Here is an 18,416-nt window from a genome sequence, read left to right as displayed (position 1 = left end):
CACTGATTATGTCATAGGCACTGATGATGTCATAGGCATTGTGACATAATCAGTGAGAAGTGGGCAATATTTGTTTCAGTTTTTGTCCAGTTGATGGTGTCACAATGTCTATGACATCATCAGTGATGTCATCAGTGACATCATTGACCAAAATCATCTTATGACATCATTGATGATGTCATAGGCACTGATGATGTCATAGGCATTGTGACATCATCAGTAACAGTGATGTCATCAGTGATGCGAACTTGCATGGGCGCTGTGCATGCCAATTAGTGCAGGTGAGGTCACGCAGCAGCCGAGCTGCGGGCGAGGCCACATAGCGGCCGAGCTGTGATGCCGTGTGAGCTGTCTGATGCCCACATACACAAGGCCTAATCGTGTATGTGTGTGTGTGTGTGTGTGTGTGTGTGTGTGTGTTGCTTAGATGTGTGTACTGCTACTGCTAACGTGTACTAGGGCCTGTCAAAATTGCTTGCACTGGGGTCCATCATGACTACCCTACGCCATTGAAAATATTTGATTTAAAGTCAGACTTCTGAGAAATGAAGTCTGAATTCTGAGAAATAATGTCAGAAATCTGAGATAAAACCTTAGAATTCTCACAACTGCAAGCAGGGCCGCTGGAAGTCACTTTAAGCAGGGGGTGCTGGGAGGAAGGGACTGTCGAAAAAAAGATTTTACTTTTTTTTTTACTTTTTTTGCCATATTTAGAGGAATATCTCATTTTAAATTAACATTAGGATACTGTTGTGATGTAATTATTCAGTATTTTCTCTTTTCTCACTCATTCAGAGCAAAGAGGGAGATATATAGCATGATGATAATGCTCTATATCTCCCTATTTGCTCTGAATACACCAGTTAACATGACACAGACTTAACATGATATAAATATTATCAGCAAACTTAATGACTAGACTAATTATTCTGATGTGAATGGCAATGATTATATATATCAAGAAACATTGACTCCTCTCTTTGCTGTGTAGTGGGAGGTGCATTTTTGAGTAGGCTATTAAAATAGCATGTCAAGTTCACATTTCTTTATTTCCAGATTAAACAATTCGTATTGGTTGTTGGTTGGTTCAACACAACATGTGTTCAACATTCCCAAACAAGAAAGGAACATAGTGCACTGCAAAATATTTTTCATTACATTTATAAAGAAAAAAAAATGGGGGGGGGGGGGGGGATCATCTCGCCACTAGGGGGTGCTGCAGCACCCGTACTTCCCACGGCCCTGACTGCAAGAAAAAACAACTCACAATTGAGTTGCTGACAGTGGTAGTAGAAAAGTTATTGAGTCAGAGATTTGTCTTATTTCAGTATTAATGGTATGAGATAATTTCACAAAAAGTATGCAGTATACAGTCAATGTATCTAATGATGTACTGTAGGGGGGAGGGGGTGGGGGGGTCTGGGGCCACTTAAAAGCAGGCAATTGGCCCACAGGCCAGTTTGGAAACCTCTGTCACATATTGTTTCTGCCGTTTCTTCCACAGATCAGAATCGGCTTCCATATCATCTTCCTCCTCTCAGAGTTGAAAAGACAAATGAAAGACACTTATTTGGAAAAGGCATCTGGTTAAATAGCTTTATTGGCACAGACAAGAAACATGACACGGGAAATGTCTTATTTCCAGCAAAGTAGAGACACTTTGGTTTGTGTGATGTAACACTGATTCATGCACTTCACATCTGGGAGAAGTTTACCGTCAGCCAGGAATTGAGATAATGAAGTCTGAAAATGAACACAGATCCTATGAAGAGACACATGACAGCAGGCCTCGATACATGCAGTTTCAAGACTGATACCTGCTCTGACAAATGTACTGCTCTCATGGAATTAAAATACATTGCGGGTCACTACTAAAATGTATGAGTCATCTTAAGATCTTTGCTGACAAACTACTTCCGTTTTTGAGGATGTAATCATTCATTTTTTAAATATTGAAGGATTTTAGGGAGCGCAACTGTTCAAAAAGAGCATTTTGGACCTAAACCCTTCATTTCTTCACCGTGACAAACAAAAGAAATAACACAAATCAAAACCACTATCCAACCAGATGTTCTTTGAAAAAGAAGAAAAATGTGAATAAAAAATATATTTACAAAAAGGTGGAATTTTCAAAACAAGAATTGAGTCAATTATCTACACTGCCCACACCAAACATCTGAACAAAACTGACACAATTTATTATAACCTATAAAAGTTATTCCACACACAAAATACATTTCAAGACGCTTCCAAAGCTCAGGTCTCTTTCACCTCATTCATTTGACCAGTGACTGAAAAGGTATAACAAGTAAAAAGGGGTTCCAACAAACAATTACCAGTATGTTACCTGCAAATTAACACCAAACAGGATGTTTTGAAATATGCGTTGCTGGTTCAAGTTTCAAGAGTTTCTTTGCACAATCAAATATCCATCATTTGAAAAAGTGACACCTAATCTTACAAAGTGATTCCAGAAACAAACAAGCTGGTATTTTGTTCAAGTATAGTAATATAACACAAGTTATTGAGAAGTCCTTGTTTGACAAAATTAAAAAAGGTTCTACATAGTGAATCTTCTATATTTTAGACTGACATTTTGATTTTATTTTCCCCCAAAGTGGAAAGAGTTCACTTATACTGAGCATTTCAAAGATCTGAAGGTATATAAAATAGCCTTTATTGTTGCAGGGTTCTGGTAAATGATGCTCTACTGTACTGCCAATAAAACACTCCAAACCCCAGCTTTATGCCTTCAATCATACACAAAGCACAAGTGTGTATCATCTGCACTCTCTTCGCATCGTTTTTCATTACATACCATTTTCAAATGGAAGGACACAGGTGAATGTTTGAAAATGACGGTGTTACTGAGGCCAGAACCATCATTCTGACACTGCCATACATCAAAACCTTCAGTCCACTTTGACAAATGAAAGAAAAGTAAAAGTAAAAAAAACAAAAAAAAACACAAATGGAGCAGTGTGAGAGCGGCTCCTGGGGAGGGAGGGGGTCTGGTCGGTTGTGTGCGCTCAGGGCTTCCAGAGCTTCAGCAGGCCGTCCTCGCTGTAGGTGGCGATGAGGTTCTGGTGCGGGTGGTGGGCGATGCCGATCACATCCTTCTCATGGATCTGCAGAGGAGAGGTGGAAGATGTGACTAAGATCCCAAACTAACCCCCGACAGGCTGAACTCAGGATGCCAAAACTAATGTTAAAGAGTTTATTACACAGCTAATTCCCAGTGGCATTAATCACTTTGACACATTGTTTGCAAATTATATTTCTTAAAAGCTAATTTCATTTACAAGCTTCCCCCAAAGCACTTCTCCCTATTCTAAATCGAAGCCATCAGACATTTTCTTGTTTAATTGAAAGTCTGATAAGTACGCACTTAGCGTAAGTAATGTCAACAGTGTTAACAAACATAAGTAACTTGCATCGTTATGCGTTAAATATAAAACAGTGTAAGCAAGGAAGTGGAGAAGAGTCATGCATGCAGTAGGGCCCGGGGTATGCACAAATGTGAAGCTGAAATTAACGGCTGTAGTAAAGATTTGCACTACAAAATAGTGGTAATATGTCGTTTCCACTCACTACCCAGTGAGTGGAAACAGGGCACCCCCCCAGTGTTCTCAAAGATACATTTGAGACTTTTAAGACCTTTTTAACACCACAGAATGAAAAATGTAATGCCAACTTCACGTCACTTCGTTAATGTGCCTGAAAAATGTACCATCAGACCCTTAATCATTATCTTAAAGACACACACATTATACTTTCATACGCATATCTCTTATTAACTACATTCACACTTTTCAACTATTAGACTTCCTCTTCCAAGAACTGTATCCATGTACCATTGATGCTTGTTACAACCACTTCCTCTCATGAGACCTCAAATCATAGTCATTATATTCAAGTAAGCCCAACCTCTGACTCAACAACTTTTACTTTGATTATTTGGCATCGGTGGCATACCGTCAGCGTTCGCTCCAGCTTGCCAGTGACGGTGCTGAAGCAGTAAAGCACAAAGTCTTCTCCCACGCAGTAGATCCACTCGCCGCGGGGCGACAGCGTGCAGCACACAAAGTCTCCGCCTTCCCTCTTACCAGAGCTGAAACTCCTCACGATCTGGACCCCACCCACACACACACACACACACACACACACACACACACACACACACACACACACACACACGTCTGAGAGGAAAATCTTGACCACCATCAAACAGTGCCCTCGTAATAATGTGTGTAGGGTTTCATAATTTAAAAGTCAATGTTCCAATTGCTTTGCTCAATATTGAAGGGAGGAAAAAAAGCATATGAGTACATCCTCAAAAATATTGCAAAGTTGTAAGTAGAGGGCTCAAGCTAATACGTTCAGATATGTAATATGTCTCATAATAAGCATATGCATTTCTTTCAAGCGGGGAAGAAAATCGCACTTCTTGTCAGTGGTACTATGACCGATATCTAAAAGTAATCAACACGAGGTGTGCTGTACAAACGGTGGTGTGCGTGGTGGTACTGACCTGTCCCTGCATGTTCATGATGACCACGGCGTTGGAGCGGTTGCACACCACAAAGTGCTCGGGGTTCTTGGGCAGCAGGATGACGTTGTTGACGGTGATGTCGGTGCCGGCCGACGTGCCCAGAGACTTGAAGGTGTTGGTGCACTCAGCTGTTTTCATGTTCCACACCTGACAAGGGGGAAACACAGGGGGAGACACACACCGCTCACTACGGGAGCAACACACGTGTGGGGCTCCAACAGGCTTGTTACATGCATGCCTAGGTGCTCTTCAGAGAGATTTAACAAGTCCTTTGTACCTGCTGTGGTGACGTTTTTTTTTTTTACGAATAGTGTCGTTGACTGCTGCTGTTGTCAATGAAGATAATAATAATAATAATAATAATAATTGATGATGTTGTCTGTACTGAGGACTGTTGTAATGTTGGCATCCATGATTAAGAATTAGCCTACAGTACGTTGAGTTCACATGTTCTCCCCTTATTTTGTACTGTTTTTGAGAGAGAGAGAGAGAGAGAGAGAGAGAGAGAGAGACTCAGCAAACAATATTTTCCTCCAGCAGGAGGCAGCCACAGCTTTTTGTGACATTCAAGAAAAAAGAAAAGGAAAAAGAACAGGGGGAAATCATTAACTTCACAAATACAGTTTCAGAACTTTACGTCTGCCCTTGATAATTGGCAAAGGCCCATGGGTCATGAAAGTCACTCGACACATGGACGACTATGTAATATGTATATTCAAGTAAGACACGTTTGACGTCTCTGATCTAGTGAACCAATCCCTCAGGTGGGCTCAGCCTCCACAGCTCCTTTGTACCTTGACTGTCCCATCGGAGGAGGCGCTGATGATGTGGTGGCCGTCTGGAGTGAAGGTGGCTTCGTTGACGAAGGAGGAGTGACCGCGGAACTCCTTCAGCGATTTACCCGACTTCAGCCCGTGGACCCTGACACAAAAACATCAACATTTTAAAGGGCAGGGTCCCGAAAAAGATATGCAGTGTCACTTTGTCATTAGGGTTTCAGCTGACTTAAAAATAGGTTTGAAAATAAATGAAGAGGATGAAGTTATGCGAGATGTGAGTTTACCTGATGGTCTGGTCGAAGGAGGCGCTGAGGAGCTGGCTGCTGTCCTTACAGAAGCTGACACATGTCACTCCCTTACTGTGGGCTCGTTCAAACCTCCTCAGACACTGACCGCTCTGGATCTTCCACACCTGCACACGCACACACACATAACTTGTAATGTAGGCACAAAAGAGCTTGGCACAGAGTTTACATCAGTCTCTCCTGTTTAACTCAACTCTTCTTTGCTTTACTTGTTGATTGGTACTCTTTTAATACGCATTGAGGTCTTCATTTTTAGGTTATGCCATTTTGTTTTGACTGAATGCATTGCTGCTTGCTGGAAACTGTCATGAGTGCCATGCAAAAAGTATGGCACACATAAGCATTCTTACTTTTACAGGCAATATTTCAGTGTTTAATACCAAAATGAAAACAATATACTTACAAGAACAGTGTAGAGAATATATTGCACTGGATCTCCAATTGCAATATTCATATTGATTTATTTTTTCATAAAAAAAAAGTAAGGTGAGAAAGGATATCACCTACCTAGAAGTAATATGAAACATACTGTATGTTTAACTAACCCTAACCTATCAACCATAATGTGCCAGACACAGGAAGCTGCTCAGTAAAATGTCCCTGGGTAAAGATAGGCTGGGAAGTATAATAAACAAGTAGTAATGCTTTATTCTCTGGACCTTGATCTTTCCGTCCTGCGCCCCCGTGGCCAACATCTCTGTGTCCCGGCTGAAGCACATACACAACACTGCATCGTCCATCATCATGAAGTTATCCTGCGCCTGGTACTTCAGATCCTGTCAGACACAAAGCACACAGTAGCACATCAAATTCAGTGTGGAGTCACAGTCATATGGAAACTGAGAAAACCTCTTGAGGAAATAGAAAATTGCCCTCGTCTTTTCTGAAAGGTGTTTCAAAATGTAATGTTACTAAACAACACAGTCCTAACAACTCCAGGAAGTGCATATCTGGGAAAGATGCACGCCACCAAATGAGTATAGTGTATTTCTACATTTACACAGACGATTCGATCACACCAGGATGCATTAGGTGACAGGAGTGGACCCACTGAAATACACAATTTGGAACAAAAACCAATGTAAAGTTGTCATGACTGCATCGTGATCTAAATTCAGTCATGAGAGATGCACAGCAGCCATTTTCAGGCCAACTGTGAACATACAGCAAAATGGTCTCGTGAAATCACATCTGGGGCAATGGTGGCCCAACGGGTTAGAGAAGCGAGCTTGTGACCAGAAGGTCGTCTGTTCAATCCCCGGGACCGGCAGGGTCAATCTGGGTGGGGAAAGTGGAAAGGCAGCGCTTGCCCCTCCCTCATTACCACCACTGAGGTGCCCTTGAGCAAGGCCCTTAACCCAAAACGCTCCAGTGGAGCTGATCAGTGGCCAGCAGATCAGGCTGTGCTGCTCAGCTTCCAGGTAGGTAGGTAGTAGGGATGGGCATTTTAAGCAATTTAAATAGTCGAGTACTCTACTTCTATTATGAACGAGTGCTCGAGTACTCGCGCGGGGGGGGCGGGCTGTGTGATTACTATGGTAATTAAATAAGAACGCAGACTGAGCAGGGGTAATCTGGTGTGTATGGAGCTGTTCACACATAACGTTTGCATTTTTGCATGAAAAAAGCTCTACCTGGAGCATTTTTTGTCAGGAGAGGGACTGACTGTGATATTAGGTGACGCTAAGATAACATCTAAAGCCTACCTCAGACAGTATCTCCGATGGTTGGATTAGCGCTTTGGAGCAGACAAGTTGTGAAACAAGCGAAGGCATTAATTTGATTTCCAATACATGTCCATTGTTGCTGAATAGTGATCACCATGAAGCGATTGTCTCCCAAAAAGTGATTCTTTCTCCACATTTCTTGTGACTAACGTTATGGGAAACGACAGTGTAGTCAGTAAACTAGTGCAAAGTTTTGAATGAGTTTTATCGGGCGTGCGCTATGAAGAAGCGTGCTTCTCATTCGGGAGAATATCTCCAGGCACCATTTTCGGGAAGAGCTGAAAAACTTCCGGTTAAAACTTTCAAAATAATGTTACTTAAACAAAAGTAAATAGCTTATTGATGCACGTTGGAGGAGAAAAGGTATTTCAACGAAGGAAGCAGCATCCTTGTATCAAAATACTCGTTGTGATGTTAAATGGCGTGAAACTGTGGCTGTAACGCATTACTCAAAATAAATAAGGTTACAATAAGCGTTTTATTTTTAAAGCAACAAAGCGGATGACGTACTTGTACATTCTGGCTGACTTGACGCCCGGCCGTGCAGTTGCTGCTGGTTGCTACCAGATCCACATGACGATGCGAGCGTAGATCTTCTAGACCATTTTTAACGGCGTGGGGAGTGGGGCGAGTACCCGAACAGCAGAAACGTTACTCGAATACTGACGTTATGAACGAGTGCTCGAGTACCCGAGTACTCGCGCCCATCCCTAGTAGGTAGGTAGGTAGGTAGGGGTGTGTGTGTGTGTGTGTGTGTGTGTGAGAGATGTTGAAATGTGTCTCATGTTGAAATGTCAGGTGTTTATGCATATGCCTGGCTATGATTAAGTTTGACAGTAACTCAGGTTTACATGACTTGCTTGTGTTTTTGTTACCTTTCGGATTTTGCCAGTGGTGAAGTTCCAGACCTCGATGAAGCCGTCAACAGAGCCGGTGACCAGATACTGACCGTCAGGGGAGAAACGGGAACACTCCACATGGGATTTCTGTCCAAACTGTGGTGGGGGAAAACAAGAAAATGAGAAATAAAAATGATTCTTCCACTAGCATTGTACTGTACAATGTGTGTTACAACGAACATTCACAACGAAAAGAGTTGAAACTTGCAACAACTTTCAGCCAGCCCCTGCGACTTGACAAGCTGAATTGCTGGAGACGCCATCAACGGGCTGGAGTGGAGATGAGACGGGCCAGTTTACACTGCTTGACTTTTCCCGGCAACGTTCTAAAACAGTGTTGTCTCGTTGTGAATCATTGGTGTAAGTCTTAGGCCTCGTTCACACCAGACGCCAAAGCCACGCTTCAGCGCTGCTTCTGAATAGCGCCCGGTGTGAACCAAGGCTTATAGCAGATGCGTAGGCGGAGTAGAAGGCACACTGTCTTCACTTACTCAAAACAGGATAATTTAGTACAACATTTCAGTTACAAGACTTTTATCAAGTATATGATGAAGTATTTCCTTTGGCCGGCTTTTGTCGTTGCAAATGTGCTCTATAAATAAAGTTGACTTGACGTGACAAAATTCTCCTCAAGCTGCACTGCTATGTAAAAGTTAAAACACTGAACTATAAAAGGACAAAAAAAGACAGCTAGTGAGAGGGGAGAGACGGCACAGTGTCTTCGTGAAAAATAAAAAGTCTACTGTAATTTATTTATTTTGCTTACAAAGGTGTGATAACGTGATCATGTTTTGACTGAGCCCTTTCTTTGTGAATAGACTGTGCCTCTTGGGTCAGTGTAACTCACATCCAACCTGCAGGACAGTGCGAGTGCCTTGATGCGTCTGCTGAGCTGCGTGGTGTAACTCACATCCATACTGCAGGACAGTGCGAGTACCTTGATGTGTCTGCTGAGCTGCGTGGGGAAGCGCTCCTCCTCCACATCCTTGACGGCTGCCTTCCCTCTGAACAAGTCGATGGTCATACCGGGAGGCAGGAGACCCTGGTGCTGCTGCCACTTCAGAGACTGGGGGGAGGAGGAGAAGAGACATGGTGGATCAATCCCAAATCACTTTAGTTTAAGATCAGATTCTAGGCAACGCGTTGCATGTCGGTTGCTCTAAATGACAGCGAGAGAGGTAACTGTCTGAACTTAAATTCCCAGAAATCCTGTAAGGTGATATCAGCAAACTGCGCACAGCTCGCTCATGTTCACCAACCCAGCCGGTCTGTGATACTTTATCCCGAAGAAACCAAAGAGAGAGGAGAAAATCTAATGTTGGTGAGTCCAGCTTTCTATAGATGATGCACTGCTGACACCAAAGCTGACCCCACATTATAGCAAAACTCTCCTCAAGTGGCTCCACATTGTTGTAAAGCCCCACCATTGTGTTATATAAGCCTTGCATTTATGGTTGTCAAATATGTTGATACTTTGATAAGTATCAATACTGATACAACACTGATTTGCAACAGTATCAATACTAGGGGTGGGAATCACCAGATGCCCCACAATACGATATCATTACGATACTTCAGTCACAATACTGCGATATTGAGATATGCTAGTATTGCAATATATTGAGCATTGCGATATTGTGATATATTGCAATGTATTACCTATTTGTCCAATTGCAAATGATGTCCCCAAAGGAAAGAACTTTGTCAACATCTGTTTTATCTAATGAGATAAAGTTTCCTGTCTGTTCATTTCACTTCAATCATTTTTATTGCAGCAAAATGGGATTGTCAAGCAGACAGACTGACCAATACTGTCATAAAAACCTGTCATATATGTTGCAATGACAATTCATATAATAAAATATTGTGATACTTGGCATTCGTGCGATACTATATAATGCCACACAAAATAGTGTGATACTACGCTGTATCGAGGTGACACTATGCTGTATCGATGTGATACTATGCTGTATCGATTTCCCCCCCACCCCTAATCAATACCAGCAGTGCTTTTTCTTTCTCAAAATGAAGAAGGTGGGGGGGGGGGGTAACTTGTATTTCTCAGTCTCCTCTTAGCCACACACACCCCGCATTGCTGCCCACAGCCCCTCCTCTTATTGGTAGCAGTCAGCTGGGTTGTTGCCTCCAGTCAGCAAACCATGCTACAGAGTGGTGCCGACGTGGGGGGGAGGGGAGGGGGCAGGTGAAGCTTGGCCTTGTCAGCCGGAGTTTAGTCTGACAATGTTGTGCACACCGGATAGTTAGGTTAAGTTAGTTAGGTTAAGTACATACATAAGTGCCTGGGTAGCGAGCAGACGGCAGAATTTAGCAGCTAAATCATAGATTATTGAAAGATATTCCATATTCCAGACTGAAATGCTATAACAGAAGTGGAGTATTGGCCAGAATGACATGAACATTTGGACACTTATATGCCTTTTAAACATGAAGTCTGGATCATGTCAGGCTAGAGAGAGCAGGATATTTTCAGGTTTTACCTTTTTAAACATGAGGGGTCTTTGTTTAGAAACAGGATATGAGCCGTTTTTTCTGCCGGGGGGGGGGGGGGGGGGGTAGCATGTATCGATAACAAGAAATGTGATAGGAAACAGCTTTAGCGAATTTGTAACCAAACTCCATTCAAAAACATGCAGTTTTAACAGAGGGTCCATTCCTGGCATTGTGCCAAAAATGAGGCAGTCAAAATAGTGGTCGCACCGTCGTCAATCACTGTGGGTGATTTATTTTACAAGTGGCATTCAAGTCATATCTGACTAGTTTTCAATGTATTTCTCCCCACAAAAGTTAGGCTTTTTCTGACATGGGAGCAAGCAAGCAGCGCAGCAGTAAGCGTCCCTCCTGATGCACTGGACCTGGCTGCCTGCATAGCTGAAGCGCGTTGGGATCCCTCTGCCAAACATTTCAAGCCGTTTTTGCAGCACTTGAGGAAACCGTGAGTTTGCTCGTTGATATAAGCGTTTGCCCGAACGATTCATTAATTAATAAACTACCACCACCCGCCCACATAACAGCTAGCCTACATGAACAGGATCATAGCTTGCCAGAGTTAAACAGCAGCTCCTTTTGCGCTAATCCGGATCTTACACCGGCGGCTGAGGTGAATAAGATAAGGACTCGCGGGAGTGCGCGTAGGCCGGCTAATTGTTGTTTAACATGCAGGCCAACCGGCTAGGAGCAGGTTATAATACGGATTCCACTGCATGTTAACTCATTGAGTGCCAATGACGTCTAAAGACGTCAATTCAAATAGTAACGTCGAGTGCCAATGATGTCTAAAGACGTCAATTGCGTTTTTTGACGGTGGGACGTGGATCAAAGCCTAATGCATCTCCTGTAAAAATATGGTGGATGTTGAAGGTGTATAAACTATTTTACGGACCCATTAGGTGGCGACAGTGCTCTCCAGATTAGAGAAAGGTGAGGAAAAACAGCAGAAGAAGCCCCGTGATGAAACGGAAACCGATGCATGCTGGAGCCAGAGCCGTAGATTGCTCTGGCTGGAGCTAACGTTAGCTGCGAACAGCAGCCAATCCGCTCCCACAACTGAGCCCCTCTGTCTCTGCTGCATAGTTTCTCCACACGATTAGCCGCCAGAAAAGCAGCACCCGCCAAACCATTCTCAGCAGTCCGGTTTGGCTTTTCGGTGTCGCGCTGGGAGCCGGCGCACAAAAACGACGGAGCGCTCCGAAAATAGACGCTGGGTGCGTGTTAGGCTGTGTGTTAGTGTGGGGATGAGTTTCTCCCAGCTCCGCCGGCATGCAGGCTGTGTGTTAGTGTGGGGATGAGTTTATCCCAGCTCCATGCAGAGATTCGTCGCCTGACGCAGGTAGCAGAGATTCGAGCAGAGCCACCAGAGCCACTCCCACGGAGGAGGAGTTTGCAGTTGAGGGGGGTGGGGCACGCAGGGCACCACAGAACTACACCACATCACTACATCAGAAAATATTAGCTTCAGAGTCAGTGATGTGCTTGAAATGCTTCATTTCACAAAAGGCTCATTATCTCAGCTTCTAGTTTGAAACGTCTGTTTTTGGTGAAATCAACCTATCTTCTACTGCTGAGAACTAAAGAACGGAAAATGATATCAATAAACTTTTTTTTGCTGATGATACAAGAGTGTCTCATCGTTCTTTGGGCGTGTTCGGTGTTTACATAGTAATATCACACAATATTCTGTGGGCCTCGAGAAATCACTGAAAACGCTCTGAAAGGGCTGGCACTGGGAGCATCCGTTTTCCAAAAGTGGCTGGCACTCAATGAGTTAAGAAGTGGCTTTATTCAGCGGGTATCTTGCATGTTGCATTCAGGTGCACTGTAAAATAAAAATAATAATAAAAATAAATTCCATCACATCCGCATGTGGCCCGCGGGCCGGAAGTTGAGTATCACTACTCTAGAGCCACATGTGGCTCCTTTATGGGTAGTTGTGGCTATTTTAAGTCCTACTTAAAATAAATAAAAGTCTAAAAATACAAATAAAAGAAAGGGAGGAAAGGGACTTTGTGTGGATTGCGGTTCTTGCAATGATTTTTTTTGTGTCAATGTGACTCCTGAGTAGGGCAAGGTTGCGTACCACTGCGGCCTAGAGCTGTGCATACTCCAGTTTTGTAACCACTGGCTTAGTTGCTTACAGTCTACGCTGCAGAGGCCAGGAGTAGGGGTGGGACGATACATCGATCTGCATTGATGCATCAATTCAATGATCAACGATTCAATAGCATCAATGCACGGAGAAAATATTGTTAAATCGCCATGACACCATAAGAAATTAACATTATTTATATTATTTTATTTTGAAATTCCGTGCCACGTCTGCGCCACCATTTCCGCCAAAGCAAATCATATTGTGGCAGATTTTGTGATATTGGCAAATAAATATTGCATCGTTGTCCAATGAATCGATATATCGTATCATGAACAAACTTGCCAGGAAGCAATATGTTTCACAATGCTTGTGCAGTATAAGCTCACTCACCTCAATAAAAAATTGCAAATCATGATGGTGATCGACACCTGTCAATCAAAAATGTGCCATTTAATCTCAGACAACTTTAAAATATTGTTTTCATCTTAAAATATATTACCGGTATCTATTTTTATGCCCATTGATGTATTGTTACCCCCCCCCCCCCACCCCTGTGTTATTGAAAATGATATTGAATATAAAAATGTCTCTGCGTATTGTATCAAAGTTAGAATTCTAGTATCGTGACAACCGTACTTGCATTCCAGATGCCAGCTGCGCAAGTCATTTTAAAATGAAACACCATAATGCCGACGGGATGGAATTAAATTATGCTAGGAAAACACAAGAGTTAACTCAGATAGTTGTTTATCTCATCCAGAATGTTTCCTATGCTCATGAAAGAAAATCACTGATATGTTTGTTCCGGATGAGATCAAATTCCTGCAGTCCTGAGGTAGTAATCACCAATCACCAGACCCCCTGTACTGGTAATACTAATGCCTTCTGGACAGGCAGTTTTTGTGGTCATTATGGAATGACTCTCACCCACTTTTCCATAGAAATACATCCAGTGGACTTTTGAAGAGTTGTGGAAGACTGAAGAGTTGAAGACATTTCAATACTCATCTGAGGGGCTTCCTCAGTTGCTCCTTTTTTGTTTGAATTGTTTGGATATTTTACTACCTGATGACTGAAATGAATCTACGCAGCACGTTAAAGCCAGGCAGATGATTGCAGGGTGAAAGAAGCCTCGATAACAGGAAAATATAATAGAATGTAGCACAATAAGGCAATGTCTTATTCTAGAAATAATCCATATTATAAATCATTAACTGGACTAGTACTTACTCTGCCGATTCCAATTAGAAGATTAGTTATCTCAAAACCGTTAGAGCAACTCTGCTGAAAAAGCAAAACAAACGCAGGACAGACGGAACGGAACCAAACACACGTTCAAAATAGAAGTAAAAGATTTGAAGATTGTTTCATATTTAATGACGTGGAGATTATTATATGTTTTTTGCCAAAGTGGGGAAAAAAGGTTTAGTTTTCAATTGAACAATCACATCTCTCAACATTATGTTCTCAATGCCCTGGTCCTAACTGCACCAATACGAGACAACAGTATCCTAATGGTTAGAGAAGCCAGGTTCTTGACTGGATTATAGTCCATTTAAATCCCTGAATTAGCTGATGAAATGTTTGTGGGGGAAGAAGTGAGTGAGTATGTAATGCTCTCCCTTCCTTCATCTCATCCACTACCATGGTGATGCCCTTGAGCAAGTTACAAACCGCAAGTTGCTCCATTGAGGCTGCTCAGTGGCCAACCGCAGAAGACGGTGGTTATTCCCAGCTATAAATGTGTGGAAATGTAGGACACCTGACGACTGAAAAGAACAACTCAGCCATTTGTATCATCACAGCACCAAATACTGCCTACCTGTCCCAGCAGGGCCATGAGACGAGAGGGCGGCACCACGCTGACCTCCCCTGCCAGCGCCTGGGCGATGGCCGCCCGCCGCTTCTCCTTACTGCTGCCGTCTGGGTACGCCTGGAGAGGAACGACAAAACAACTCCAATCTGTCAAATACTCATAACCATGGATTCATGCACAGGTTAATTGTGTCCTGTATCATGCCTAACAGGGACCTCATTCACTCAACACACAGACACGGTCCGTAAAGTAACACCCACCTGCCACACTTTTGGCTAGTACACACTTCAGGAAGCTCTTATACTTGAAGAGAAATATAAATGCAACACTTTTACGTTTTTGCTGCCGTTTACCTTGTAATAATCATGCCGTTTAATCTGCATCTTGGTAAACCATACCTGTCAGGTGGATGGATTATTTCGGCTAAGAAGAAGTGCTCACTAACATGGATTTCATAAAATTTGTGAACAAAATTTGAGAGAAATAAGCGTTTTGTGTGCACAGGAAAAAGTCTTAGATCTTTTATTTCAAGCTTTCAACTGATGAAAAATTGGAGCATAAACAAAAGTGTTGAGCTTATATTTTTGTTCAGTATAATGTGAATTCTGTTGTACTTCATTGTTGATCTCATGTAGACATATGTTTTAAATTAAACACGATAGAAATCACCCAGCAGAGTTCCATGAAATGTACTCAAACGAGCTGTCCTCGGATCGTAATTCTGGGTTTGGACTCACCTCTCTGGGGTCGAAGTAGGAGCGGGCCAGCAGGTTCTCCAGATGGATGTATCTCTCTGGCTGCGTCTGTTTCAGCATGATCATGGGGTCGGTCTGCCTGAGGAGCGAGCGGGCAGCGCCCAGCTCTCTCAGCTCGATGAGCTCCAACACCACCTGGTCAGGAAACAACACTGATTGGTTTAGAGGAGAGACTTTCAAAGTCAAGGCGGGCCTCCCCAGGGGATGGAGTCGAAAGAATTTCAGGGCAGGCTCAGTGAATGGAAATGAAAAAATATTGCATTAGTGATTATAGATATGAAAAGGAGATCTCATAGAATAGCCTAATTATAAGTATGTAACTTTATTGACACTGTACAAGTTACAATGAAAATATGTTTGGAGCAGTCCTCCAGATGCCAGTGAGAAAAACAAAAACCCCAATGAACCCATATGCATGAGAAGAAGACACAAAACAACCACACTACGCACACAAATAAACAAAATAAACAGCCCAGTCCAGATTTGCATGTGTGATTTGGTTAAAGAGATAGTTCAGAGATACAGTAGTCTGGTGGAATTTGACAGTTTTTCCCGCACTTTCCTAGTCGTAACAAATAAATGCCCACAGAGAGACTTTTCTATGTATTTGGTGTAGTCTGAAGTATGTCAAACAGCAATATCAGGCTATCTTGGCTCAATTGTCGAGTGTCTATAGGATCAAATAACAATCATGATCCCATAGGCATCCAGGAATTGAGCGAGGGGGGCACCTTTTTCCAAGCTTTGTGTGGGGGGAGGCCCACAGTCTCAGACTTTGAAAACCCCTGGTTTAGAGGACACGTGAACACGACTAGGGCTCGTCTGACTGTCCTGCAATGTGGACTGTTCTTTCCCCATGACGACAGTTGAAAGAACAGCCAGTTGTGCACCACCGCATAAGCAAACGTACCTGTTCATAAAGGTCGATCAGGGTTTTGTCTGGCAGCTTGAGAGACTGGATGGCTTGCAGGACAGTATCCCAGTGGCCGCTGTTAATATCTGCCACAAAGCTCTCTATACTGTCCACTGTGTTCAGGGACACGGTGGTCTCCTCCTGCAGCGTGGCAAGCGTCCGGTGGAGATTGTTTTCTTTCAGGTACTGCATTATCAGACGGATCACGCTGTGGGAAACACAAAATGCATGAGAGTCTCAGACTGGCAACCGCAAAGGCTGGAAATAACTGAAATAACTCAAATGACAGGAGTCAGAGGTAGGGGTGTGCGAGTGACTGTGTGTTCATCAAACTCTTTGGAAATGTAGTAACATTTAGTGATAATTATGTTGCCTACAGTGATGACATGCTCTGTTTGAGGGTGCAAGTAACGGGTGGAAAACAATGGAAACAAGACACTCGTAATGTGGGAAACACATGGAAACAGCATGGAGTGATCCAGCCAAATGCTCTAGTGAGCACCTCTTCTTCTTGTGTGGCTCAGGAACTAAAAAAGAATGTAGGTCCTGTCTTAATTTTTCACAAGTAGATGTGGTTGTTGCAGGTCCCTGCACTGCTTCACCATATTTATGCGCTCGAACCGAAGAAAAATATATATATATATATATTTGAGAGTCCGTATTGCTTTCTCAATGCAGACATTGCCTGGCACCTCCATAATAATGCAATACTATATCAATCCCTCTGAGGGAATTCTCTTTCCTCTGGCCCCCTCCACACAGAGAGGTCAGGTTCAGCAACAGAGCAGCAGCTGCTAGGATTCAGTCAGTATGTTGCTCAAAGACACTTCAGCAGGGCAGATGTTTACCAACCAGGGGCCTGAACCCGGGACATTCAGCTGAGTGTTATACCACCAGATCAACATGTTGCCCCCGATGTTGACATTTTGTCCATATTTCAACTCGAGTGTGGCTTTATTTATCAGCTTAATAGTTGAAAGTAAGCTATCTTGCTAACATGCCAAATCATAGCGGTATAACGGGCATTGAGCAGAGTAATGCTAGCTAGCAGACAGACACACTCAACATGGCAACAAACTGTCACTGACTTGTCATCTGTCCTGCAGGTTGGAAAACGTTAACTTCACCGATCTGCGCATGATCTCCAGCACCTCACTGTCCACTGTGCAACTAGCTAACGCTAACTAGCTCACACATTTTCAACCCTGTTACCTCAAACAACTCACATTGAAAACACTATATGCGGACAGTGTAATAACGTTAAATTCGTTAACACGACGACAAAAAGTGGCGTGCAGTGTTCATTATCTTCGGCATAATGGAAAGGAAACAATATCCATAAGCGGCTAATTGGAGCTAGTTTAGCTTAGCTCGCTAACTCCAGGCAGGCGATTGCAGGCTGAAACAGGCCTCAATAACAGAAAACAAGATAGAATGCGGCGTAATAAGCCGATGTGTTCTATCAACGATCACATATTATAAACCATTAACTGGACTACTTACTCTGCTGATTCCACTTCCAGAGACATGATTAGTTATCTCAAAACAGTCAGTTAGAGGAACTGCAGAAAAGGCAACACACGCAGGACAGAGACAAATTCAATGGCTTCTTCTTTGGGGTCTACCGGCAACTTAGTGATGCACTACTGCCATCTTCTGGCGGTAGTTAACTCCTACACCTACTGGTTAGACACCTACAGTGTCCGGTTTGTCAGATTTGGTTTGTGAGATGCTGTATCTGTAGTGTTTTTGTTTAATTTAACTGTTATTGTGTGTATTGTGTTTTTGTATTGTGGGTTTCATGTTCCATCTGTTTCCATCAGATCCCAACAGAAAAAAAGAGAATATATATATAGGGGGTCCCGTCTTTTATTGTCACACCAACACACCAACACTGCATGCGGCCACAAACACACACTCATGCTGACGGTGGCCGGTGAAATTTGTCCTCTGCATTTAACCCATCCAGGCTTGTCCTTTCCTCCGGGGGGCAGGCCAGGAGCAGTGGTCGCTTTCTCGTACAGCGCCCGGAGACCAACTTCGGGTGTTGTCGTCACTGGTCGG

The 18,416-nt window shown here is 43.1% G+C and overlaps 1 protein-coding gene across 1 annotated transcript; it reads right to left on the bottom strand.

Annotated features, from left to right (window-relative positions):
* Positions 1 to 1,588: 1,588 nt before the first annotated feature.
* LOC310790267 (WD40 repeat-containing protein SMU1) lies at positions 1,589 to 17,968 on the bottom strand. Its single transcript, XM_083651936.1, has 12 exons — positions 17,856 to 17,968; positions 16,350 to 16,560; positions 15,422 to 15,574; positions 14,691 to 14,801; positions 9,200 to 9,328; positions 8,239 to 8,358; positions 6,296 to 6,412; positions 5,616 to 5,743; positions 5,347 to 5,473; positions 4,532 to 4,699; positions 3,976 to 4,128; positions 1,589 to 3,128 (listed from the first exon to the last, which is right to left on the bottom strand). Exons 1-12 carry the CDS (start codon positions 17,879 to 17,881, stop codon positions 3,030 to 3,032), a joined length of 1,542 nt encoding a protein of 513 aa, XP_083508062.1. The 5' UTR covers positions 17,882 to 17,968; the 3' UTR covers positions 1,589 to 3,029.
* Positions 17,969 to 18,416: the final 448 nt, after the last annotated feature.

This window comes from Poromitra crassiceps, assembly GCF_964638095.1.
Source record: "Poromitra crassiceps genome assembly, chromosome: 15".
Classification (NCBI taxonomy): Eukaryota; Metazoa; Chordata; class Actinopteri; order Beryciformes; family Melamphaidae; genus Poromitra; species Poromitra crassiceps.
The sequence above is the reverse complement of the archived record's forward strand: the minus strand, read 5'-3'. Positions and strand labels throughout refer to the sequence as shown.

Bases quoted from the DNA above. Each gene is read 5' to 3' on its own strand.
- LOC310790267 (XM_083651936.1), bottom strand. From the start codon at position 17,881: ATGTCTCTGGAAGTGGAATCAGCAGA. The intron at 14,802-15,421 runs GTGAGTCCAAAC...GTTCCTCTCCAG, and splicing joins CCTACTTCGACCCCAGAGAG to GCGTACCCAGACGGCAGCAG. The intron at 5,474-5,615 runs GTAAACTCACAT...TTTTTGTGTCAG, and splicing joins TCCTTCGACCAGACCATCAG to GGTCCACGGGCTGAAGTCGG.